This window comes from Ambystoma mexicanum, chromosome 6q, assembly GCF_040938575.1.
Source record: "Ambystoma mexicanum isolate Mex_15411 chromosome 6q, UKY_AmexF1_1, whole genome shotgun sequence".
Lineage (NCBI taxonomy): Eukaryota > Metazoa > Chordata > Amphibia > Caudata > Ambystomatidae > Ambystoma > Ambystoma mexicanum.
In genome coordinates this window covers 195,434,803-195,462,660 of record NC_090937.1, presented here as the reverse complement: position 1 = coordinate 195,462,660, position 27,858 = coordinate 195,434,803, and the positions used below count along the sequence as shown (strand labels likewise).

The 27,858-nt window shown below is 43.0% G+C and overlaps 1 protein-coding gene across 2 annotated transcripts in view; it reads left to right on the top strand.

The window, feature by feature from the left end:
- Positions 1–27,858, top strand: part of SUSD1 (sushi domain containing 1) — a 1,292,988-nt gene that overhangs the window by 353,002 nt on the left and 912,128 nt on the right. For both annotated transcript variants that reach the window (XM_069630622.1, XM_069630623.1), the window contains exon 4: positions 3,865–4,044. In XM_069630622.1, the coding sequence (XP_069486723.1) occupies positions 3,865–4,044 (180 nt within the window). The remainder of the gene's footprint in view (positions 1–3,864; positions 4,045–27,858) is intronic.

Below are 27,858 nucleotides of genomic sequence, written 5' to 3'. Positions count from 1 at the left end.
CTTGTTGGCATAAAAGGTTAAAATGTTAATAAAAAGATCTGAATAGAAAAAAAGGACACGCTGATGTCTGTGACCAAAGTTGTAAAGCTAATAAGAGACAGCCAAAAGACACTCAAGCTGAAGAGAGAACTCAAAATCCCAATTGGCGAATCAAAGAGACTGATACAAGAGTAATGAGAGACTATTTACGGACTGTATATTAAAGACTGCTACTAGAAGTACCCTTGGGAGAATCTAATCATTTTCCTGACCTAAGTTAACCTTTTTCATAGTGGTAGGGTCAGTTGGGGTCGTTTTCAGTCAGCGGACATATTACTTTGGACAGTAAAGACTGACGAGCAAGATAGGTAGCGGCCACCCATCGTTATATGGAAAGTTAGGCGTTATAGTTACTTACTTTAATAAAAGAATGTACATCATGTCTTCTGAGTCCATGTCCTTCTGATTTGCCACAAGTGGTAAGCTCTGACTGTTCTGGGCCCACGACTATCCTATGAATATAGAAGCCTGTGCTGGAATTCTCCCAGGGGCCATCTCCATTTAAAACCACATGCATCAGTTGAAGAGAGCTCTCCATTGTCATAGGATGTGTATGAAGCACTGTGCCTAATATCAGGTCTCTTAAGACAAGAAGTATTGGTGCTTTCTTGTCCGTTTTTAGTGCTGATGGGTGTCTTGCCTTGCTAGTTACATCAGTGTCTCTAGTATCAATGTTGTGCAAGCTGTCATGGCAAAGGGCGACATTAGTGAATGTGTCCCCCAGTTTGGAAAAAATTGTCTACTGCCCGGGATAAGGAATCTAGTCTCTGACTGAAATGTTGGAGCTGGACCAAAACTCTCAGGAAAGGAGTCCATTGTTTCTGTAACATTGATGCAAATACTAGTCGTCCACAACATTCAGTATGCTTGGTGTTATGCCCCACACTGAACCTGTTGGAGAAAGGAGCAGGTGTACCCTTGCAGCACCCATTGAATGCACATGGGTTTGAAGGTTCAAAAAGGGCAAGAAACCGGGAGAGGAAGCGAGGTGGGACAGAAAACAAGTGGAGCAGGCTAGCTGTCTTCTGCTGGTGTTATGTTATGTTAGTTAGGATTTATATAGCGCTCTATATATCATTGGTATGACCTCAAAGTGCTGGTAGGTTGAACGCCCTTGGGAACCGTAGTCCAGGTCAGTTGAGAGGGTAAGGTGTCATGGGGTGCTTGGGTGCACCAATTATGTGGGCAGCCGATGCAATTGCCTAATGGTAGCTGCAGCCATATTTTCTTGTCAAATGTTTGCTAAGAAACAGTTGACATAACTAAGCATTCTCGAATGCCTCCTTCTGTAAATGATTCCAGACCTTATCAATACATGGGAAAACTGGGTTAACTTGCTTGTTTTTACTGGAGTGTTTATGAATTCTAACCCTAATCCCTACTGGATTACCCAAAGGTCTGATGAAAGGAGTACCATAACATTTACTCTATAGGCATTTCCAGAGAAACCTCCAGATTGAAACTCTCCTTCATTGAATCCTGCTCTCCCGCCAGCACCCATGAATCTCCCTCAGTGCTACAGACCATCTTTTTCCCCCAGAGAGCCCAAAACCTCAGAAACAGCAAGGACTGAGAACCATTCTCTATGTCCTAAGAGATCAGGCCGGCCGTACCCCACACAGTTCAAACGACCGCTACTGTGACCGGCCGTGGGAGAGACCCAAGGCAGGAAATGCTTGCAAAGGGAAGATTGAGCACGAGCTAGTGAAGCAAGTGTTGACATATTTACTCTGCTTGTTGCCAAATAAATAGATGCCAGCATCAACTGGACATCTATATTCTGTCAGTGCCCTCTGCCCCAGTTTAGGTGTTACTTTCAGCAATAGAGGTAAAAAATATACACTTTCTTCGGCCCAATTACTGGTTACTTTGCTCTCTATTGAATGACTAGTAAATATTACCCCAGACCCTGTAAGAGCCTACACTTAGCCAGGAGGGAACAAGGACTTTGGCATTGCACGTATGCCACGTCGATTCCCTTAATATTGTGGCCAAAAGTTGAAAACAACTCACTGCACTCTTAGAATGGTCTGCGGGTGGAGTAACAGGTGACCTTCCCAGGACAGAGGACATAAGCCACTGTGCCTTCATGGTCCTGGTTGGTGATTCCAGTCTGTTTTATAAGAACATCCATGTAATCGCATAGTAATGGAATTGGACCCCACTCTGTGGAGTTAGGCTGTCCAATAGAATTAGGACCTAACACAAGATAACATTAACTTTGCAGATGTACCTTCAATTATGATAACTTAATCCTTCCCGGTCTGTAATTGGGGGAGATTCTGCCTCACTGGGTAATGGAATAGATCCAGCAACACCAATACGTTCTCTTTTGGCTTTCTTGTGTCCCTCCTTTATGCCTGAGGGTCTGGTGAGCACCCATGTAGCAGCTCAGTCATTTACAGTTCCAAGACAATTGCAGCGCTTGGGTTAACGGGCTGAAGTAAACCACAGCATGTGCCCACCTCTTGCTATTGGTGTTTCCTCTGAGAAAGGGCCCTTTTCTGCTGTGGATGTTAACCCTGCATTACCATCTTGGACCCCTGAATCCTGACCTATGATGGAAGTGTTGCTGAGATCTCTCTAGGCCAATACATTAACGGTTTCATTATGGGACTTTGAAGCCAGGTTTTCAGCAATTTCTAAGTGTTTTCCACTGATTGAGCTAGGGGGCATCAATACAGGAAACACATTCTCCCTGTCTGTCACAATTCCTCTCTGCAAAACGTCCTCCTCTGCCATGTCAGTCCCTTGGAGGTGACTCCCCTGCTTGTCAGTTTCCATTGTTGGTATTCCTAAACGTTGTCTAGCAATATTAGCTAGATGATATGCAGAGATACAAAGGAAAGAGTACCTTCCTCTAAGTGGCTCCATCACATTGCCAGAATGGATCCAGGGTAAGATCTGGTGTTCTTCAGGAGACAATGCATGCTGGGCGATTTCGTCTGGAACTGCCACGGCAGCATTTTATACTAAACGCTACTGAACGTTGGAACAGCGCTCGTGTGGCCTACACATGAACTAACAAATGCTGGTAATGTTTTCTCCCAGTCTACTGCTGATGAAGGGATCTATGTGATCACTGCGACGGCCGAAAATGCTGACTTTTTCTTTTTTTAACCTTTTACACCACATACACCACATATATATGCGGGGGGAGACCCCCACATCCCCCCATATTAATATCATACCCTAAAGCCCTCCCCCACATATATATATATATATATAGGAGGGGTTAAAAAGACAAAAAAAGTCGGCATTTTCGGCCGTCACAGTTCTCACATTTTTGTACGATACCCTGATGAAGGAGATGGGAGAAAAGGCAGCTGACCTTCTGTTGCACAATGGGATGAAGAAAATGTTACTATACATAGTTGCCAGCTGAATTATAATCCTAAAATGTAAACCAGTAAACCAGCACAAACAATTACTAATCAATGTTAAAATAGGACGTTTTAGGCACTGGAAGTGGATTTAAGGCTCACTAGATAGTTGGACTAGGAGCAATGAACACTGCGGTGCGGATGTGGCAGCTCTATTTATGTTTCCTTGCTGTTGCGATGAATAGAAAATATGAGCGATCAATATGAAGCAGCCATGTCATTCATAGAAACTTGATGGTATGCATAAGCTGAACCTTTGTGAACATAGTTTAGACACAAAGGTCAGTTTCTTGATTCCTTGGTTTGACTATCCTCTCATCACAATGTGATCTTAGTCAGTACATTGATGAAGTCATTTCTTGAGAACCAGATGTTTTCTGTGATTATATTGCCGCGTAAATATGAAGAGCTTTTGGCGTAACCGAATTTCCTTTGTTTTCAGCTGTTGATTGTGGTACGCCCTTGGTTCTACCCAACACATTTATTGACTCTAAAAATAAAACCACTTTTGGAAATAATGTGACTTATAGATGCCAGAAAGGATTTGCACCTGACAGTGGCAGCAGCACCTCCACTTGCACTGCTGATGGAAAATGGGAAGGAGCCTCCTTGGTATGCAAAGGTACGTTCAGAGTTGTTGTGCACGAAGGGGAGGAAATGGGGGTCGCAGTTCTGTCAGAAATATAATGGAAGACCTTGTTTTCAGATGTTCATATGTTTTAAGTAGCTTAAAATCCCAAAATTCGAAGTCAAAACCTGAAACCATCAATTCTAATATAAGTGCGATACAGTTTAATTAATCAACTGTATTGATAATGATTTTATTTGTATCTTGCTCGTACACAAGTGTTTCAGAGCGGGAAATGTAAATGTTAACACTATATACATCATAAACCACTTCAAATCTGTATAAAAGTCTTTGTTTACACATTTTATACAAGAATTAGTTCACTTCATTATGTCTATGGTCTGATTATTTTTAAGCTCATCAATTAGAATTAAATGTGTGAACATATGAACAGTGAGAGAAGTGGCAGGACCCACTCTGTATAATTGCCGGCGATCTAAACTGTACATGATTGGATAACAGAAACCAGGCCGTAGAACATGACGTGGCCTTAACAACAACTAAAGAAAAACATGGAGAAAGGTGGCGAGAAATGTTACAATCAAGAGATTGTACGATACTAAATGGAACTGTACAAGGGGATATTCCCGCACAGCCAACTTGGAAGGGGGGGTCAATTGGAGGAGATATTGGATTATAGTTGTACCTCAACTAACCTGTCAGAGAGTATCCAAATGCTGGAGGTGGTGATAACATCAGTCAGCGACCACAATCTTGTGAAACTTACATGCAGGAACATCAGTAGCAACGAGATTATAACTTACGAGAACGACTTACTCATTAACCAAGGAGGAACTAAACTCCAGATCCGACCAGACAGTATCCAAGGGCTAAATGCCAATTTGAGGGATTTGATAACGTCCCTCCAAAATCAAGTGAAAACCCTCAGAATTGACTATGTACCCCTATTTAAAGCCTTCAGATTAGAAGGAAAAACTGGCAACAGTACATTGTCCAAGACCCATCATCATTTATCTGACAGAATGATATGGACAAGGAAGAAATATCTAAAGAAAAACATCACTGGCCTTAAGAACTGGTCCCCGGACAACAGCAAGGAGATCTACAAATTGAAACGGAGATACCACAACTGGCTATATTTGCACAAGAAAACCCTGCTAAATCAAGACGCGGAGCGGATGCTGGACAAAATAAGGACAAAAAACATCGGAAATCTGGGCAATTTATCAATGAAATTGATACTTCTCAAGAGTCATTATTGACGAACTCCATAAGTGCGACTACATGGTGTGAGTTCTACAGGCAGCTGCAAGAAAATAAACATATCCCAACGAAGCGAAGGGCACTGGTGACAAAGGGGGGTGGGGAGGCGATCCTGACATCAGCATTGAGGCAATTGAGAATATTTTAAAGAACTTAAAAAACTCAAGAGCCCCAGGCCCGGACGGGTTGACGAATGTTACACTGAAGAGCAGCATATCTGAATGGGCACTTTTTCTGCATCAGCTATTTAAGTACATTCTACACACTGAAAAAATGCCGGTGTCTTGGAAGGTAGCTGTGGTAGTGCCTATTTTTAAAAAAGGGCTCAGAACTATTCTGGATAACTATAGACCAATAGCCCTTTTGGACGTTGCAGGGAAAGTCTTTGCGACCACACTGTTGAAGGCCTTAACTTTGTGGAGTCTATCGAGTGGTCGAAGGGATCCCTGGCAATCAGGATTTCTTAGGGGAAGAGGAACCTCCCTCAACATTTTCCTGATTAACCTTTTGAAAGCAAGAACGGCCAGGGACAAAGTACAGGAAATATGTCGCCTTTATCGACCTGTCAAAGGCTTTTGACACTATTAGAAGATCTAAGCTGTGGGATAAACTCGAGACATGGGAGTGCGCTGAAGCTATAGTCGAGAACATTAAAGACCTATTCTCGGGTACATTCATTAGAGTAAGGCTGGACAAAACAGGGATAATGTTGGTGGTCTGAAACAAGGCTGCCCACTAGCGCCTGAACTTTTTGTTCTGATAGATCAGACCCCCATAGGCCTGCAACGTCAGCTGACAACCCTCCAGACCTATGTGGATGCTAGCGACCCTATAATCAATCCGGAAAAATCAAGAATTATAAGGCTAAGTGTGGGAGAGAAGAAACGGAAAAGCAGCAAGAATGGATGGTTGTTAAAGGGCAAAACATTTTTCGAAGTCAACTCTCATCTACCTGGGTGTTAGCATCAACAACACCAAAAGCGAAGCACTGCGAATCGAGGGTCTAAGGCGAAAAGCAATCAACTTAGCCTCGCAAGGGAAAATCCTACTGAAGAGGTATTGTCGCTTTACCCTGAAACCGTTGGTGAAATTCTACAGGATGAAAGTGGTCCCTATACTGTCCTATGGAGCCGAAACATTAATGTTTTTACCAGTTCAAATATGGCCTATTCTGGCGGGCCTATTCTGGCGGAAGGTACTCTGGCTCCCCAAATCTATACTGATACAAATCATAAGGAGATAGCTGGCCTTGACCTCATTAAAAGCCATAGCTGACTGGAAAACGATTTATTTCTACCGCAAATGCCTTGAGGACGTAGCAACAGGGGGCTTCAGCGTCTTGAAAAAAGCTATGAAAGACCGGATGGATGCTGTCAGGAATCTGCCAGGCAACCTTACCAAACCTAAGTGAAACAGAGGAGGACTACTAACAAATCCAGACAAAACAAAAGAAAAACTGTATACTGCAGACGATAGAGACCCAGGAACACAACCAGAAGTACACACATTTTGACGGATTTTGGTCTCAGCCACGAAAGCTTAATCAATTGCCTGGCTATATGAATCTATTTCCAAACTGGTACTTTCGGTCACTTTACATGAGGTTCAGATTTAACATACTGCCAACAGGAGAAACATTACAAAGAAGAAACATCCTAAGCGGAGATTCTGGGTGCGGTTTTGCAATGATTCTGGGGTGACAGAGTCCTTGAAACACCTGATCTTAAGTTGCCTTGGTCTGAGGAACGAACGTGAGCACTGTGTGGGATCCATCTTCAGAAATTATACCTCCAGAAGTGCGGACGATTGGTGGCAAATTCTGATCGAGGGCAAGAAAATTAACATCAATATAGCCCTCGTAAAACAAGTAATTGCAATCTTTAAGAAACTTGATGCTCTTTCACAGGAAGGAACTACTACAAAGGCTCAAGTAGGCCAAACAGGCTAAGAACGTTGGCAAAGAACATTCAACTTGGATTGCATCAAAGCATTCGGTAGGGACCTAAAGGTGTTCAAGACTCTATAAAACGGCAACGTTTAGTTTTAAACTGGACACTAGTTTGGACGATGGGATTTACTATTGTTATATTTATATCCTGGAGTGAAGGGTTAAAGTTTTTCGATCTGTAAACCAAACTACCTGATTAAAAAAAAAATTAAAAAAAATAATAATAAGTGTGGATACAGCTAGATTCAAAGATAAGAGATTGCCTACCAGACATTGCAATACAAAAATCGTCCATTGTTAAAGAAGCAATATTATGCACACATTTATAAATGTACAGATACCTTATGTTGGTAAACTTCTCACAATGTAGAAATGTCTGGTGGTTTTAACCCCATACGCAGGACTGACCCAGAAGCTGGTTTATTTTTCTGAGACACGGGGAAGGGAAATTCACAACATACTCCTGAGGTCAACCAAGACAATACATGTATATTATGTGTTGTATACTTTTCTTCTCATTGACAGATGTCATCTTTGTAATAAAATATGCAAGCCTTCCACATTAATATATTTTTTAATACAACAATATCCAACTCGCAGTCAATCCGTAAACCAATTCTCTCTAAAAAGAAATCTAGCTGTTTTTTGACTCATTCAAAACTACTTGTCCCCATCACACATGGTATAATCAATTACATTTCAAATAGGGTTTTCTGTGCTCTTTAGAATTTTTAAAAATAGGACAATTGTGTTAATCAAATCCTGTCTTTTGAGAGCGGTCACCCCCAGTTCCAACTGGATACATTGAATGGGGACTGAGCTTGGGGTGCCCAATACATGTCTCCAGATCTTGGCTTCTATTTTATCTAGCCAGTAGTGGTTACAGCTTAAACTGGCCTCATGCCCATAAGAAATTGTGGTGGCGAAGCAGCTCTGTACCCCAATAATAAGCCTTTAAGTCAGTGGTCTTCAAACTTGTTATGCCAAGTGCCCCTGAGAAACAAAGGCCCACCCCGCCAGGGCCTGTGCCAGTGTTATTTTTTGTAAATAGATACTGGTTGTGTGGTGCCATATTATTGAAGGGATATTTTGTTATGGATCCATTCCATGACAGTGGGATTTCCAATCCAAAAATTAAAACACGGCAAATGCACAGAAAAAACTCCAGTATGGCTTTTATTTTCTCAAAATGCATTCATATTTGTATATTCTCTGAAAGACAATTTGAATTTACAGAGCGAACAGTTTTAAAGGGAAGGGTGGGCCTGTCTCTGCAGAAAGCGAGTCAATGTGTGGCTTTATTTTTGAGACCGCCACTCTGAGGTTGTCCTCCACCTCCAATCATGTGCAGTATTTAGTCATTAGTACAGGCAATGCTGCTGAAAATCCTGCTTCACACATGTAGGAAGACCCAAAGGGTAAGGGGATTGCATAATAGACCTTGCCAATGTAGGGTAGTCCGGGTTTATCTTCAGCCAAAAGTCACCCACTGGAATGTTCCCGAATTCACATGGTAAGGTTCTGTCAGCCTGAAGCTCAATCAGCTCCTCCTGTGTATCAACTGGAAAATGGACAACAACTTCTGCCAGCCAAGGCTTCATCACGCAGTCATTGATGTCAGCATTTGCCTCATGGAAGTATGTATGGATGCTGGCCCTTAATGTTGGGTGACTTGTAATTGGTGCCAGGATATGCAGCAAGATATGCTCAGTGTCCTCAATTACTTCTGCAAGCATTGGGGACTGAACTGCTACCCCAGCTTCACTTGTACCTTTCCAGATGTCTAGCTTCCTCTCGAAGGCAGAAACGGTTTAATTAATTGTAAATTAATTGTAATTGTCTCATTGAAAAGGCACATTGAGGGTATTTAGCTTGTCAAAAATATCAGCAAGGTTTGCCAAGTGCACAAGCCAGTGTGCATCACACAATTGGCTTGCTTTGCGTGTGCCAACATCCAAAAGGAATTGCTGCACCTTGTTTCAGAGTTTGAACACACGTTGCAGCTCTCTCCACCTGCACAGCCATCTGACTTCTGTGTAAAAGTGCAAACCATCATGTTCTGCCCCCATTTCTGCACACCGGATGGCAAGGAGGCGTGCTCTTGTCTGCTGTGTTTTGGTGGCTTTAACCCTTTGTACAGTCGAATACACTACATCTGCAAGTTTACTGTCCATAGTCTGAGCAGCAAGAGCTTCACAGTGAACACCTACATTCCTCCTGCCTACCGCCCAAATACCGAGTAAATCCTCAAAATGATCATGGGTGAGGAGCTTGCTGTGGCTCTGCATAAGTGATCATTTCATTAATTCCAGCCACCAAGACACGTTTAATTTGAATGGGGAACATGATCTCCTTTTGCAGAATGCTGGCACATGTTCTTAAGACATCCGCTTCCCCAGCATAAAACAATTGCCACCAAAAGTGCATAATTAAAGTAAACTTGGGGGCAGAGGCAAACAGCATGGGGCACCTTATTAAAGAAGAGCACGAGTGTTAGGGGTCTATTTTAATTTATCTTTTTTAAGCCTGGGCTGCTACATGCCTCTTCACTGTCCATTTGCTTTCCCTGATCCCACTGTTGGGGGCATAAGACCACCATTCCAGAACCCTAACACCCGTATGCAGGATGTTAGGTGTCTGGAGCAAGGGCTATATAGCTCCCAATGGTGGGATCAGGAGTTTGTGGTGAGGGAGACAGGCCTTGATCCGTGTTAGTAGTCTGGCTTTTCAAGTCGAGACTGATCCCACTGTTGGGGATCTGGTTTGGGGTTCTTTTGCCCCCAACAGTGGATTAGCCTTGACTTGAAAAGCCAGACCACTAACACGGATCGAGGCCTTTGCCTCCCTCACCACAAACTACTGATCCCACCATTGGGGGCATTCACTGGGTGTTGGGGGTCTGTGGTGGGCAGACCTGCCAACATTCCAACTCACCTGGACGGGAGATTTCATCAGAGAAATCGGTAGTTCCACATTTTCCCATAGGGATGCATTGGGGCACGAAGTATTTTAGGCGGGAGAACGTGATAAATAGCAATATTTTTTCACGAAAAGTCGGGAGTCTTCTGCCTAAATCGGGAGGGTTGGCATGTATGGTGGTGGGGGGGTTTTATGTCCCAACACCTGTGTGTTGAATGTTAGGGGTCTGGCGTGGGGGCTGAATGCTCCAAACAGTCAGTGAAAAATAAAAATAAAGAAACACTTACCTTGCCCCCGGGTGGTGTGGCAGTCCGGTGGTGAGGCAGCACTGGAGCCGGGAGCAGGAGGTAAAATGGATGCGGGAAGGCTGTTTGTGTTGCAAAGGAAGCACAAACAGCCTTCCTGGACTACATTTATTTCCTGATCGTGTCATCAAAAATTGACGACCCCTCAGGCCCTGCCTATGCAGTCTCGCCCCCGTCATTCAGCGCATTCGCGGCTTGGCCCATATTGGATCAGCTGTTGCTAGTTGCTGAAGCAGTCCTTTTTATCTTTTTTTTTCCAAACTGTGTACACCCCCCCCCCCCTACCCTGGGCCTGAGGACTCACCACACAGTTTGCATACAGCTGCTTTAAGGATAAATCCCCTTAGTCTTGCATAATTCTTTATAGTGCAACTTTGACAATCACCTTGTTGCAGGTCTGTTGCCAAGCCAGTTTCTCATTAAGCGATTTAGCAAATATTACCCAAAGATAAATATACCCATCGACTATCTAACTTTAATGACCAGTTAACACTACATTTTTTTCTACCAAAATACATATTTTTTTAGTTTTTTAATATTTATTTTTAACCCATTAAATGTTGAATATTTCTCTATTGCGTCCAATCTTGTCAGCCCTATTGGAATCTGATCTAACAGCACAATATCATCTGCATAGCTCATATTTATATAGTGAGAAATTATATTTTTTGGGGAAAATTGTTAATATTTAGTAAAACTTTGGCCATGTCAGCCATATATATATATAACATTAATTGTAATTGCATGTGGGCTAATTTGCATAGCCACAATGCCTTGCGGATGGGACTCTGAACTGGATGTGTACTTCCAGTGAATGTTACTAGGTGGCGTTGTCATGTGTGACTTCGCTGAATATATATATATAGCTCCCAGCTTTGGAGAAAGAAAACATTATTGCCGTAAATGACATGCAGAAGGAATGGTGATATTTAATGCAGTCTTTTTATCCTCGCACTAAATCCTGAGACTGACTGTAATAAACTATATTTACACACACAAATCAGAACTTTTAATGTTGGGATGAGTGTTGTGAAAAATGAAATGATCACAAAGCCCAGTGTGCACTTGGTGATGCAAGCATGCAACCCTTTTATCACAGAGAAATGTGTCCATACTTATGTTCCCAAAATACTGTTTGATTCTTTTCTTTTTTTACTTTTTAAGAAAATGTTTTACAAACAAGTTAGGAACCCACATTGGTGCAAGTTTGTCCGTTCCTTTTTCTCAAAAGTGCAAAAGGCGTGCACAACTATCCATCTTGGAATGATCACTGATCAGAAGATAATGTATATGATTAGTCTAGGTTTTGATAATATGCTTTGCTAAATAAGTCAAGTGTAACGTTCTTATGAGTGCCATATAGACTGGAAATCATCATTAGCAATGAACATTAGCAAACAGAATCTGTCCAATTGTATTAAGATTGTAAACTGGCACTTTTTAAAATGTGCCAAAGACACAATTTAACAAAAAAAAGAAATGAACACACTTGTAGACCTGGAACCTGGTCCTCTGGCCCCTTGAGAGGTTGGTCACAACTTCTTGGAGTCAGATTTTTAGGCTTCTAAAATACACAGGAAAATAACACGATCCCGCCTATCCTGATGGAAGTGGAGGGACAGGGTCCAGTGGCGCATTTCAAAATACGGTCCTAAAAGGATTCTATAATTGCCCTGAACCTGGCCCCTGTTTATCATACAGCTGGACATTTAGGCCATCCCTGAACGTCCAGCTGTTTGATGGTCGTGAGCCAGGTCCATTGCAACTCTTTGGAGTTATTTTAGCATCGTAATTGAAGGCAGGGTTGTTTTTCCCTCTTTTAGTTCTGGTTATTACTTACAGAGAAATCACATATGCTTTATTGTTGTATTTGTGTATAGAAAGAGCACCATATTCTTCTACTTGTTTTTCTAGGTGAGTAATGGATGATTAAGTCGCTGGAAATAAATACTCAAGTGTGCCTATCAACTGTGTTATCTCCTATCCTTCCACTTTAAAGGAAATTCCCCAAAAGTGGATTATGAACCCAACTTCCTCCTGGAGTAGTCATCTCGAACCACTCCTGTAGTAGTCATCTCGAACCACCAGCCCAACATCAAAGCTCTTGAGAGGTAGTTCCAACCTGGGTGCAATTTCCTAGCCAGTGAGGCAAGCAACCAACTGATCAGTCTGCAATTAGTCTCGTTTTTTTGGATGAATAATATTGCTGAATGCACTATATGAATCCATTCCATTGCTCTTTCCAAAACGCTGGTATAGGTCTGCGACACTGGGACAAGTTTGGTTAACCTCAGCATTAATTATATGGCTGTTATGTGTGTAGTTTTGCCTCTTCTTCTCTGGGTAGGACTTTAGTATCTGGCCATTCGCCTCCCACTTCTAACCTTATGTGGTGATTTCTAAAAAATAAAGTCCATGAATGATAATCCTCAACTTTATTATTTTGAGATTTGTCAGTAGGGCCATAGCTCTAATCCCGGCTTGTGGAGTGTAAACAGTTCTATTTTTCACCCTAAAGTCTCAGCCAGTGTTGGGTTTCAGTGACGTATCTTTATCAATTGGTGTTAGGAACTTGGATTTCAAGTTCCCTTGGCTACCATTTTTCTTATAGTTCTATTAATATTCCCTCCTGTTTTCAGCCACCGGCTTTTCACCTTTCAATCACATTCTTAAATGACTGTACTGGATTTTGCATCAGACAAGCTCTGCCCTGTAGCCTTCGCTCTGGTTCTCGCATTCTACAATGGTGAGTGACAGCAAACCTCTCCAGCCTAGGTTCTAGTTGCCTCTAGCACCTGGTCTAGCGCTCACTAGACCTAATCATGGAATTCCCTTGGAACTCCTCCTAGTCAGTCTCTGATATTCTGCTTCTCGTTCCCAACCTCTCTACATCATCTCGTACTCCTGCCATCTGCTGGTCTTGTCCATGCTGCTGTTTTACAGTCTCCACACTGGATATCTGGCAACTCTGGCCTGCTTGATTAGCATTTGTTGAGTCCCCATTGCATTAGTTTGTCAATCCTTTTTCCAGCCCTGCAGTGGCATGACTCATGCCACATGATTATGTGCAGTAAAGAAAAAAAATCACTGTTCCTTCCTGATCAGGATGTACTGGATGGTACATTGCCAAAGTGCAAGAATGCTTATGATATTGATAGGCTTATGACTGACACACAGGAGCCACGGTTCCTGCCAAAAAACATTAATGTAGCACTCTGAGGGGTGGGTCCAACCCTTTGCAAAACCTTATAGTGGGTGACAAAGGTGCATTGTGAAGCCTACACTGCGGCTTTACAGGTATCGGGCCAGGAAGCTGCTACCCCCAAAGTTGATCTTCCCTAGGCCATAGAAGGCAGTTGGATTCGTGGCCAAATATTCATCCCAACAATGGTAGCCGTTGCACACCTTCTCGATGCAGCAGTGGGGTGGATGCACATCTGCCTTGCTGCCTCAAAAGTCATGAACAATCAAAATATATCTGGCCAGCCCTCTGCACATCCAGTGGGAACCGCTCTTCAGCTAAGGATCAGGGATGAACAAGAATCAAGTCCCATTCATTGATTAATTTGAAAAGGTGGCAAGATCTTTGGCTAAAATAGCACCTCTTTGCAAAGTCAACATCTATATTTCTATTATCACCCTCTGGTATGGGGTGATAATAGTGCCCTCATTTTCCGTGGTAGCTGGGCTGAGGGAATCGCCACCAAAAAATGTAACCCTTCATGATGGCTAAGTAGGATCTCAGCCAAAGTGTCAAAAGCAGGACCATGCGTGGATTTTAACATACAAGGTAAGTTCCAGAGAAAAGCAGAGGTCTAACCAGCTTGAAGCAGCAGGGGCTGGAAGCAAACCTTGCAATGAGAGGGATCACTGCAGAGTTCTCTGCGAATCATAGTGGAAGCCAACCAGGCTTTCAAAGACACAAGACACCTAGCAGGAACCCTTTGTGCTCAAAGGTCAACATACGAAAGTGATCACATTGTGAGGAAGATTTGACCCAGATTGAAAGATTTTGCAGTGCATCATGTAAGACTGAAAGGTTGATATGCTACTTGACTTCTGAAAAGCCATAGCCCATGTGTCTGCTCACTCCTTACTGCCGAAGAACCCTTCCCTTAACCTCTAGGTCTGTAAGCAGACGTGAGCAGTTTCCAGAGGGAGGCTATGCAACTCCAGTGGCCACAGAGACTAAGGTAGAATCAACTCTTGTTTCTGAACCATCCAATTTAGCAACCATTACAAGTTCATTCTTGGTCCAAAAGTGTACCGGTATGATGACCTTACCTCGCCCACCTGATCTTTAGAAACTGGTACACTGGCATGCAAACAATAGGCTTTTCATCCCATAGGTAGACATTGCATCCACTGGCCCCACTCTGTGATGTCAAGCCCTGCAACAGCAGGTTTCCAGTTTTGCTTTGAACCTTGCGGTAAACTAGTCTAGTCTGATGAATGGTGGATAATAGGTTAGTGTGAAACTGGGAAGAAATAAAACATCTGCTCAGGGTGTCTGCAATCTGGTTCTCTATTTCAAGGATTTTGACCAAATCCCCCTTATGCCCTCCTTTACTTCTGTGATGAAGTTGCACACCCAAATTAATCACCACCCCCATAGGTCTCTTCAGTGGTTAGAAAACCAGAGTTGCAAGGTTTCTGTACGTGGTACATGTATTAAGGGACATAGACCCCCTACACTCCATCGGTGTCCATGTTCTGAGATCTGTGATGGTATGTCCATCCCAGAACAGCCAGTCATTCCTTCACTGTTGAGACTCTGTGGATACCTGTATGCAAGTTGGAGAAGGAATTAAGTTTAAAGTCAGACCTATGGGCTGTGGACTGTGGAATCACTTCCTGGTATCAGACGTACAGCTGCCAAGATCTGAAGCAGGAAAACCTAGATGACGGAACCAACACAAGAATGTCAGTCCCTGATAGAGGGGAGATGTATGTGGAGAAAATATAGCCTGTTGCGCAGTTTGGCACATAAGTACAATGGCTTGACTTACTCCAGATCCAAAGAGGAGATAGTCTCCAATGAGGGACACACACAATGAGTTCCCCCGCACCTCCCCACAACCAGAAGAAATGACCATACCATATAAGAGCTTACCTGTGAGCTGGAGATGGGAGTAGGTGGGCGTGAAGGTCGGTGTAAATGTTTGGATAATGCCACAAATGCCAGGAAGTAGCAAGGAACCAGGAGTGAGGTCAACATAGAGCCATAATGGAGCCATGATTAGGGGGCACTTCCATGTGGAGTCAATTGGCCACTGGAAATGTTTTTAATCTGGGAAAAGCACATAGGACAGACAGGGGAGGAACCACTCAGGCATACAGTTTTAACAAAGGGCTAACCCATGTAGCCAATGGGCTAGAAGGCACGTCCTATGAAAACAAAGTCATGCTTCACAATGGGGAGGCATAGGTGGAAGTAGAGAACTGCTAGTGACTAGGGTCAGCGAACAAGGAATCCAGGAACCTGAGTGCGACCAGTGGTGGATAGAGAAGCCAAGCAAGGAGAAGCGCCAAGGCTAGAACTGCAGGGGCAAACAGATTGGAAAAAGGGTTATGGCTCTGAAGGGCCCGGGACATTGGACTTCCCAGGTGTGGCAGACTGAGACCTTAGGACCTGGGCACCCTTTCTATCATCAACGTTGGCGCCTACCTCCGGTTTGAAGGGTACCAGACACCACCTGAGTGAGGAGGGCACTTTATGCCCCAAACTTAGAAAAGGTCAGACAACCCTCATAGTGGGAACGTCACTATATCCTGTATAAAGAGAAAGAGAAAGAAAGGCAGTGGCACAAATATGATTTAGCAAGAGCATGAAGGGCACCCTAAACTAACTCTCTAATGCTCTAAATCCCCGGGTCAGGAATTGGTTTGCTGGACAGTATCATGCTGTTGTGTATTACAAATACTGAACGCAGTGCTACACCCCTATTAAGGGAGCTGGATAAACAAGTGGCTGAGCGTGTTATGTCCCTGAGAATCCCAAGGAGGGGTGCACTGTTTGGTTATAGATGAAACCTTAGCTCCTATATGTTTTTACCCCAATCAACCCCTTCCCAGTTGTGAAGTTGAACGAAGGAGCAACTAGATACTGCATCCTTGAGACCGTGGCTTGAAGAGGACGACTGAACCCCTAGGCCAGTGGCTGTATGACTGTATTGTGCATAAGAGAACCTGTTGGAGACCTTCATCCCTGAAATATAGAAACCCTTAACAATGTATCAGATCATGACACTTTTTGTGTAGAACAGTCCATGGAAGAGTGTTCTTGTTATGTTATAGATGAACCCATGCTTTCTATAAGCCCAGTGTTGTGTAAGAAAATAAAGCACTCAGTTCCACCTTTTCAAGTTGCGCGTTTCTTGTAATTCAGAAACACTTTATTACCTTTTTAGCACAGAGGCAAAACACAAAGCTCTGTATACTCTGCTACCTCCGTCCAAATGAAACAAAGAATCTGCTATATTCATATTAATCTGTCCTGTGCTGTTGAGGGTCTCAATGTGCCCACTCCCTTCCCCATCCACTGCTGCTGGTGTTTGTGGTAACAGCCAGTGTTGGTGGATGAGACACCTCTCTGTCAACATGGGATCTGCAGTACCACCAAAGTCCTTGATGGATGGGGAGAGATGTGCAAGGGCTTCTAAGGAAATAAGGCATGGGTCCGTGTGGGCCAGCATATAAACAGTTGCTGACAGCAGATTTAGTGAGGCTTAAGGGATGACTGACACAAACCACCATGTACACCTGAGACCTTAGGCAAGCATGCCAATGTTTACATTTCCCAAGGGGGTGGGAGAGTGATGGTGTTGTCTCTGGTAATGGCCACTGAGGAGTTCACTGAAGTTTTAGTTCTAAATGATTTGCATGCTATCCTTTTGGTTTCCAAAACATATGTTGGTGCACTCTGCCCCCCCCTCACCCAACACCATCCAGATTCCTTCCTGGTGGTAAGAAAAGAGCCACATCCCAACAAGTAGCTGGAAATAATCATAGTTTGAAAGTAAGTTACAGAATGGGGTGGTTTTTCATTAGAATCCGTATTGCGATGTGTTGGAGTAAAGGAGACAGACACAAGGTTGGTAGTTTTCCCAATTACCTTTTATTCAAATAATAAAAGGGGTTGGAAAAATGCCTCACTAGCCCTAACTCCATGAGAGGTTTCCCAGCCTCAACAAATCTAACTAATGAGACAGTCGTTAAGTTCACCATGCTCTGTTCAGAACCTATTGTGACCCGTGCACTGTAAGTGCTATAAAAACATAATACAAGAGAAAAATAAATGTCCCTGCACTGCTCTCTTGCAGCCTTCCTCACTTCCTAATGCACAAAGTTCTAACCGATAAATCAAAATCCAAAGTGTTCCAAGATAAAGTTCCAGTTTTACAAGTACAATTTTCCTTCTTTATTGGTCCCTTTTCCTGTTACGGAGAGTGGCTTCTTTCCCCTCCACAGACTAAGGTAATGCCAGGGGAAGGCAATCCACATCAGCTGTTCTTTCCTTTTACGAAATTGCTAAAGAGCAATGACTTATCCAATATTCCCCCAGTGTCTGGAAAACCAGTATACACTCTTAACCATTAATCCCTACTTTGATTCCTAGGATCACTGGGACGAGGAAGAACAGGGATCTCCCTCGCTTTACAAGCTCAGCTATTGTGTTTCGTTTATGCCCGTTTCTTTCTTATTGCACTAAGTCTGTTCCCTTATTGCTACTTGGGATTCTGTATATTCCCTTGGGGTTTAGTGGTAAGACCTTTCGTTGGGGATTAATTCTACCCCTCCCTCATCAGTGACTTCCCAACTAGACAATCTGCATTCATTTTCCTCAAGCAGTACCTGTTGGAATGGTACCCCTGGGTATGCTTGTCTGCCATCTACTTCCCTCCTCTCACTGCAGGCTTCGCAGGATGTTAAATTGACGTTGCTGACACTAACTGACAAAGTTGTCCGAGTTCCTCTCCCAGGTCGCCCGTGAGTGGTCCACTGCCCACCACCCGTGGAATCTTAAGAGCGTGACTGGACCTGGTAACAAACATCCTCAGCGTTCACCCGTCAGCTTTGCAATTCTCTGCAAGGTTGTTCCACTTTCCAAGAAATGTTGCTAACGCTCATTCGCAGATGTTCCACCTCCCAAAGTGGCAGACGGCTCACCTGTGATTCCCTGGCTCACTCTGCTGTTAGCCCCAGGGTCACAGTTGGTCTTCTGGTGCTTACCGAAGGCGACCACACCACCCACCGAGGTTTACTTTGAACTTTCTCCCTGTTGACTTGTATTCCGATCCGATGAAAAAGTCTTTGAAAAATGCTTTCCATATTATGTCACGGGTCTGGACTTTTTAACCGATTCCTGCATTTACCTGCTGTTTCTTCTTCTCTCTATATGACCACTACTGCCACCTCTCAACAACTCCAGTGTTTTTCCTTTCTCCCCTTTTTATTGGGTGGAACTTTTCAAATGTAGGGAAACAACTGGAATGTTGTTTGTGGTTCTCTTCTTCCATCGCCATGGGGCCTCCTCATCTCAGTATTCTTCTTCTAGGTAAGTGGTGTCGCACAGCAAAGATACATAAACCATATGGTATCTGAGAATTGAAGTCTGGGGTTGTTTTGGGAATTTGACAAAACTGTCTTGGTTTGGGTATGGGCAGGGACATCTTTCTGTGTGATAAAACGGACGAGACGCTGTTAGGGAGAATTCTCATAAATGTGCTAATCCCCTTCACCTTAGAGACCCCCAGCAACTTCGCTGGATTTTTGAGCACTTGATTTTTTTTTCCTGGAGAGAGTGTGAGCCTTTTTTTCCCCACTCTCTCATGTATTTTGATGTGTGTTTTACGCTTGTGTTCTTTGATTATGGGTTTTAGATAACTCCATAGGCATCATCTTTTTATGTGTGTTACATAGCACCCTCAGTGCAGTGACACAGGGAAGCTTTTTAGGCTGTCGCAAGGTTTAAATACCTTCTCTGGGATAAATTACTGATTCCCAGAGAATGTAAAGTTAAATTGACTTTACTAGTCTTTTTAAATTCCTAGACCCAGCACACCCTATCTTACAATAGAGTGCTGGAGGGGTTACCTATTATCCCCTATGTCTAGGAACTCATGTAGCAGTCAAATTCTACCCTTTTCTATTGAAATGGCTGGTGGCAGTGGTTTTACAATGAACTACCATGATTTTTCCCGACCGCGAACACCGGTAGCTAAAAATCGTGGGAGCCATGTTTTTCAAGATGGGGCCTAAGCCCCCTTTGTTTAAACAGGTCACAGTCTTCTTTTACGCCATTTCTTTTTGGAAAGGTCCTTTTAGAGTTTGTCTCTGCGCGCCAAACCAGGTTTGGTCCCTTTGTTTCTATGCCTTTTGGCAGGCTTCAGGACTGAAGACCGCCTCTGGCGCCCGAGTGTCTGGGATGGGCAGCAAGTGAGGGAGGTGCCGAAACTCCTTGTGCTTTTTCTCCTAGGAGACCCAAAGGCACTCTGGCATGATTGGCTGGCTTCCTGTCTGGCAAGGACAGCCACCCTGCTGGGTGAGTGGCAGCTAGGCTGGAATGAATGGGAGAAAACTGTTTAAAAGGCGCGTCTCTTGGCTTGGAAGGCAGAGTCGACCTTCTGGAACAAAAGAACCGAAGACGAGCTGGAAGAGGACAGCTGCTGCAACTACTGGACCGTTGGTTTGCCCGGTGGAGCCCTGCTGCAGGTCTGAATCGCCAAGATCATCTCGACAGAGAAGCCCCTTCAAGGACGCCGTCTTCCTTTGAGTTGGTGGGACCAATCAACTCGTAAACCACCTGGATACCATTCTCGGAGTTGGTTAGGATTAACCACGGGGAAGGGCACCAGCTTGTGTGCTTGAAGAACAGCAACCGGAATCGAAGATTTGCCAATTTGCCAGCTTTGTGACCAGTCCCCGTGCAGTGCAGGAGTCCCCCCGATGTCCTCCCTCTTGTCCCCACGACTGACGCTCAGGAACAGCAAGATCTACAGGAACTGCCAGGAACAGAAGTCTTCAGCTGAATCTTTTTCTTCAATTTAAGGTACTGTGAAAACCCGACCAAGAGAACTTACCTCTCACTGCGAAAGTTTGTAGAACTTTGGCAACTTGCAGGCCTAGTCGGCTTGTGACCCGACATATGAACCTTTCTTCCGTGAACTACTTCTAAGAACCGTGGCAAAGACTTTTTCCGTTTTAAATACCAGAACCGTTTTTACTTATACAAGACACTAGCCCGTTGACTTTGGCCTAACTATTGCATTGAATCAATTCCTCTGGTGAACTCAAATTATTTGCACTGTATTAGAGTAACTATAATATTCGTTTCATAAACGTATGCCTTTTTGCTCCTACTTCAATGCTATTTTGCTCCTACTTCAAGAGAGCTCAACTGCTTAGTAATCGGTATTGTAGTATCATTTTTGTGTGATATTCGTTGCTTTGTTTAGTGAATGCTTTATAAATGATTGTGTAATAAATTAATACGTGTTTTTTACCAAGAAAACTTGAGTGTGTCTATCTGAATACTTGTAATTGTAGACCTTTATGTAACACCCTTACAAGCTCACATTCCCTCTTGAGATACACCTGGCTGCTCAGCTCGCTACCAATAACTGTGTGGTACAGACTTATACCAAAGGTTGATTTTGCTTACAGCTGTAGTCATAGTTGTGTGTAGTGGTCCAAGAGGGTACTGCACTCAAACTTTGCCTAACAGACGCTCTGACTCGTCACAGTATATAGAATATATACTAAATAGAATACATATAGAATATAGAATGAGTGATTTGCGGTTAAAAAAAACCAGGCCAATATCTTTTATGGCAGCTTGCTGGGCACAAGACATTATTAAATGAAAGAAAAACAGTAAATAATGAACGTATGGTTCAGGAACAGATTTACCCCCAAAACTATTGGGTAAAGGGTTCAAAAAGCGAGGCAAAGATAGAGCTGGCTAGTCCAGCTGATTTGTAACTTTTCATAGATAGCATATTTTTTAAAACTGCTGACGGTTGAATAAACTCATCTGCACCAAGATCAATTTCCCCTGTAGAAAGGAAACAGAATTTAGTCAAGCTTGCCCCATGTCTTTGATAGGTTTTGATGCAATGAAGAAGATTAGGTTACTTGAATACTCGTCATTTAAGGGACATACACGTTCAGGAATTGTAACTGCAAATGGTGATCTTTGCCCTCCTGGTGTATATTGAAGACCTGCTGAAAAGATGTAATAAGAATTCTCTTTTGTTATGTAATAGCTAGAAATGCCCCTCTTTTTCTAGGTGTGTTGCATTGGTAACTTTTTGCCTCCAGATGCTGGTCCATGGCCTTACTATAGCCATTTTGTATATGTACTGTAGCTAACGCTGTGATACCTCCGGGTCTGATCATTTCAAAAATGTAAATAAATACATTGAAATCCTCCTACTACAAATCCTCAATCTTACAGCTGGCATTCCTCTCCTTCTTCAATGTTAGACATACGCTCAGTCATATATGCACTGAACTGTTTAGATAGATCTGTCACTGTGCTTCTCCTCAGTTCATACTATTTCTGTCCGAAGTATCTAGTGCTCCTTCAAATTATGGGGAGCAGAACTGTCATTCAGAAGACAAGGTCGTTTTTTCTTTTTGTTTGGTTTCTCATGGTTCCAAGTCAATCTGTGAAGCAGCCACCAAGATCTTCTGGTGGACATCGGCAAAACCCCCATGGAGCTGTCCAATCACACCTTTCAGTTCTTGAACCATGTTAACCACAATAAGTACATTTAAAATGTCATGTATCTAAGTGCTAATAGTATAAACACAAGAAAACATATAAAATGTGGATATTACGAAGCAATTCTAATATCGCCAACTGAATAAGCCACCAATTTGCTTTTGATTCTGCTTCACTTTCATCGCTGGATGGTTTTTCAAGTAAATCAAACTTGTTGCGGTTAGTAGTAACGCACATTAAGAGGCAGCAAAGACTGCACATTGGGTATGGGAAAAAGTACTGCAACCAGTCACTGTTCTTCTCTTGACAGCATTCCAACCATTCAAAACATTTGGTTTCATTCCAGATGAATAAAATACTTTTTATTATATATTTCAACACATTCCTGCACCTTAGCATACAAGGCTCTTGGGTTTCCTACTTCCATGAGCGAGAAAGCCATCCTGTAATTTGCTTTTTGGCATTCTGGGATTTGTATTCCTAAATTTTATATTTAACATGCACAACTAAAAGTGCCACAATTCCAAGAAAAAAGGGCACTCAATGGCTTTCTCACACAAAAGGCACAACTCCATAGCAGCAATAAGCTGAAGAATCCTGAAGAACTAAATTTAAGTCATGTGCAAAACAGTGAACATGTGCTGCCTTGGTCCTAGTTCTACTTCTTGCAATGAACTTCTCAAAGCTCATCAATGCCCAGCAATGTTCAATGCGCAATCCTAACATTGTCCACTTTAGTTATTGATTTTGAAAATTAAATCCTATGAAAATATCTTTAAAGAGGTCAAGCAGTGATTTAGTGGTACTGCTGGTTGTGCTCTAGAAACCAAAAGAAATCTCCTCAACCTAAAGATCTTCGTTAGGTTAATGCCCTTGAATTATTGTCTGTTATTTTAGAAATCTCAACTGATACATTAGTGTGAGACAACAGATATCCATACTTCCATATAGCAATTTCATCAACCTCCTCAGTGATGCATGCAACATAAATGACAACATTTTGTTTAGTGTGTCATGATGGAGCCAGGCATAGCCTGCTCTTTGAAAACAAGATTTCAATTTTGGAGCATCCTCTCCCACATGAAGTGAGAGAAGTTGCATTGGATTTGAATCGTGACCTGTATGTCTGCGTGAAGCAAGACTTTGGTGACCCACATTTCTACCTCCCACTGCTAGTACTCGGACTCCCGCCACTAGTATTCCCACTACTCCACCCTCCAAACCACACAAACAGCTTTCTTTCTCTCTGTACCAATTAATTCACTTTCACGCCTTATACTACCCTTTCTATTCACTCGCAACACAAGTACGCATACTCCAACTACAGCACTACTTTCACTCCCCGGCCAATACCTCACTTGCTCAAACAATCTCCACAAGCCATCAATCCTTCTTTCCTCTTGCTGGTCTCTTGGTCCACCTCCACCGCTAACCTCACCCGAAAAACACTCCTTCCCCCTTCAGAAATATCACTCCCCTTGAGCTAGTTCAGCATTAATTCCTAACCAATCTATTTTGCTTTTTTACTACTAGGGCATGTATGTGCAGGGGAAGTCTTTCAAAATTGGGGCTAAGCCCTGATGGTTACCAGCAAACCCATAATGACCCTCAAAGAGTTTGAAGCTAAACCCTCTGAGAATAATCAGACTCATAATAGTCACAGAAAAGAAAGAAACAGAGGTTCAGAGACAGGTTAGATAACCCTTCCTTGGGAGAAGGGAAGAACAACGATTGGAGTTAAACTCAAAACAGAGAATAATCTGCCAATAAGACTATGAAGTCAAGAGATACATAATGGAAAAGACAGGGAAAGTAACCAAGTGTTACAAGAACTGTGTGAACTAATCAAAGAAGTTTTAAGGAACTATTGGAAGGTTGCAAAGAGCAAGAACACAGGAGAAGGAAGTCATTCTCCTGTTTTTAGTTGGTATCCATAGTGGTAGGGTCAGTTAGGTTAGTTGGGACAGTGGACAGGTTCTTTTTAAGACAATTCACTAATGACTGACGAGCACCTTAGTTAGGTTTGTTAGGTAGGGAACACCCCATAGACTATGGAGAGACAGGCATTTACTTTATTCTTTAATAAAACATACATAGTGAAATGTCTAACGAGTCTGTGTCCTCCTTCTGACCTGCCACAATATGTATGTATGAAGGAAGTACAAGTAGGAACTACAGAAACACCCTGGTTTTGAGGGTACTAAACAATACAGATAGGTGAAGGAAAAGGATAGAGAAAATATTGCTCCAACTAAGAACTTTGAAGCATTTTAGTTTTCCCAGAGCCTCAAGACTTTTTGCGTTTGAGAAATTTTTTGGAGAACTTTTGGAAACCAGTGAGTGACAGTGAAGCAGGAATGTGAGATCATTTGCAGATTAGAAATACATCCTGGGAAAAGCCTGAAATACTTAGAGAAACTTTATGAAGTACAGGATACTCCATCTTTTCTGTTGGGTTTTGTTAAGTGGTAGGGAGAGTTAGTGGACAGGTTTGGACAGAGCTCTATTTGGGGTTTTCTTTTGACTAACGCCAAGCACCTTAGTTTAGTTTTTTAGATAGGCACTCTTCCCTCTAGCAATGGGGATAGCGATGCGTTTTTCTTTAAGTTAAATGAAAACCCTTGGAGAACACATCCTCTGGTCTGAGTCCTTCTTCTTGCTTAACACGGGTGTCTAGTTGGGGTGGGGCGTAGGGTATAGGGGGACAATACTGGGGTTCTTGGGTCCTTTGTGGGTCAGGCATAAAATATGTTAGATGGATGTTGGCTTTGAGGGGGAGTTCATTTCAAGTGCTGGCCACTTTTTAGGAGGTTTAGTATGAGTCTTGTAGTGCAATTTTAGATTAGGCTCGCTAAGATAGCGGGTCTGGTTTGTGAGGACTACACAACCCAAGTTGCAGTACTCTTGGTGCTGTCAACCCTAGGGTTCTGGTAAACTCCCTTTTGGGCCGTTTCCCGGTTAGCATTGATTTTTCACAGAACAAGGAGTTTGAAGTGAGATTTGCAAGAGATGGTGTTGATTTGCAGGTTGCTGGGCATGCCAGTGTCTAAGATGAAAGTTAGATATTTAGTGAGTTGGAAAGAGGGGGTCCTTGGGTATATGGGCTTAGGCGGGAGGGTCTGGGAGTTGAGGTACTAAAAGATGAGGATTTCATTCTTTGCGTAGTTGAGCTGAACTTTATTAAGGTGATGCCCCTAATGCACTGCCCGGAGACAGTTTCAGGATGTTATACTAAGTGGGGCGGTGTTACTGTTAAAGTTGAAGGCTATTGAGCATCATAAATGGAGACGTAGAAACTCTAAAAGGAATGATTGAGTTTGGATGCCAGGTGTGTGATGTATGTGTTGAACTGCAAGGGGAAGCGGATTGATCCATGGGGGGAGGCACATATGTTTCATCTAACTGGGCCGTATCCAAATTATCGTTAAGGCCGGTGTTGCAATCAGTGAGGGACATGACCCATTTTACAGCTAAGTCTTTAATGCCCTTTGCAAATTTAAGACTGTTAATTAGTGTGGTATGAGCCATGGTATTATAAGCTGCAGAAAGGTCTAACACAATGAATACCAATGCAGTGTTGAGAGCTTTGAAGATCTCTTAAGGCTTGAAAATACTGAGCTGTTTCTGTGCTCCCGGATGGTCTCTATTCTGGCTGCTTGCCATATGATGAGTCAAATCTTTCACTGAATTCTGGTAACTTACTGTGGTGCTTTTTTCAGTATTTCTGCTAGGTTTGGAATGTTTCTGTAAAGTGTTTTGATCGGGCCTTTACAGTTAAGGGAGGGGGTTTAGCAAAGGGGAAAGGATTGCCTCTTTGGTAGGTTCAGTGATAATGCTTGTCCTGAAAGATGAGTTGCATTCAATGGAGATAGTAGGTACACAGGTGTTCTTGATAAAGGGTGTGGAGCAAGCGAGAACCTTCAATCTGTTAAATACATGTTGGTGAAAAAGGTGGGTTTTAAATCTGAGAAAGCCCAGGGGGTGGCAAGGAAGTTAGACTTCTTCCTAGTGATGTCATGAATTGTCTGAATATTATCATTCAATGCTGGCGCCAACTTGTCGGCATGTTCCTATGAGGGTGTGAGTTCTGTGAAAATTTAAAGAGGAATCCATTCCTTAAAGATTGTAAATACATTCAGAGAAGATGTAAATGCAAGTCCTGACTGTCCGGAAAGGAAGCTGTATTCTTTCTTAAGATCATGGCACAATTTCCTCTGTCCTGGATTTTCAAGTCGAGGTGTTCTCTGGGTGAATGGGTCAGCCTCTGGCTGTGTTTTAGGTTTCATAAGGTCCTTTTCTGAGCATCACACTCAGTCATACCAATGGCTGTCTCTTTTCTGTGGGGGTGGATTTTTTTTTGTAGATGGCTAATGCTAGGATGTCGGGTGATCGTTTGGTAGAGAGCATTTAGTAGGGTATTTGGGCCTTGGCCAGAATCGGAAATAGCAGGGGAGATGGTTTGTTACCAGTCTAGTTCTCTTATCCTGTGGCGTTAGAAGGGGAACATTTAGACTGTGAGCAGGCATTATGTAGAGACTTAGATGGGCGGTGCAACTTGCTAATTATCAGTAGCTCTAACCATGGAACCATAATATGAGATGCCCTTTCTAGGAAGATATTAGTTGACATTATAACATTAAGAGAAGGCCTGTCTATGTGACTGGCTTCCTTAACACAGGTGGCAAACCTCCACAGTGTTCTTGAACCAATTAGAGTGCATCGGTAGGGGTGTCAATGCAGTTTAAGTTTTAGCATTAGGGCTTTTTCAGACAGCCAAATATTACTGTGGAGGTCTGACCACGTCTGGGGAAAGGCTGTGTTATCGCCAGCCCGGGAGAATCAGCCACTATGGATGTTATATATGTGTTGCCAAAGATGCATTAACAAGTTAATGATTAGAGCGATGCATTTTGCATGGTAGCTAAGATGGAGACAAGGTAGCTGTCTGGTTATGCCAGGACTACTCCCTCTCTGGTCTGTTTGATCGGTTATTAGTGTTGCTCTAGTAAGTATCTGGTAGAAGTGCACCAAGAGTAGTGGTAAAGTTAACCGTGAACTATGTTTTGGTGTTGACTTTTAGGTAGGTTTAATAGCCTTCAAACTAGAAGTGAATATTGGCAGTGTTTTTAATTGAATGCCATCCTACCATTTATGGTGCCCAGGATGATGGATTTGCAAATCTTTTGGGCCTCGTGGTATTAAGTGTTTTAGGGATCATATTAGGCTGTTGGTTCTATTGTGTGAGGGTTTTCTCCTACTTGGTTGTACCGAACATTTTAGGTAGTTGGCTGCTGGACTTTCCAAGGAGGAGCGGTCCTTGGAAATGGTCGGTTTATGTCTATGTTGGTCTGTTTTGAGATTGTTGATGCTTCCTCTGGCCTCGCCCTGGCTGTGTTAGTGGGTGTTGGTGTCAGAGTTGGTTGATGCGTGTTGTGGGTAAGGTAGGAAGATTGGAGATGGTTTTGATGAGGCTAAGTAGAAGAGAGGTAAGAATGACAGGCTGTCGTACTTGGCCTGGAACATGATGGTTCCATTCTTGTAAATGTTTACCATTACCTTTTTAGGGCGTGGTTGTGGGTGTGCATTTCCCATCTCAATCCACCTTCAGCAGGAGAAAAATAGCTTTCAGAGCGAGAGACAATTAGGCTCATTACAAGTTTGCTGGTCTGAAAATAAGGTGCCGG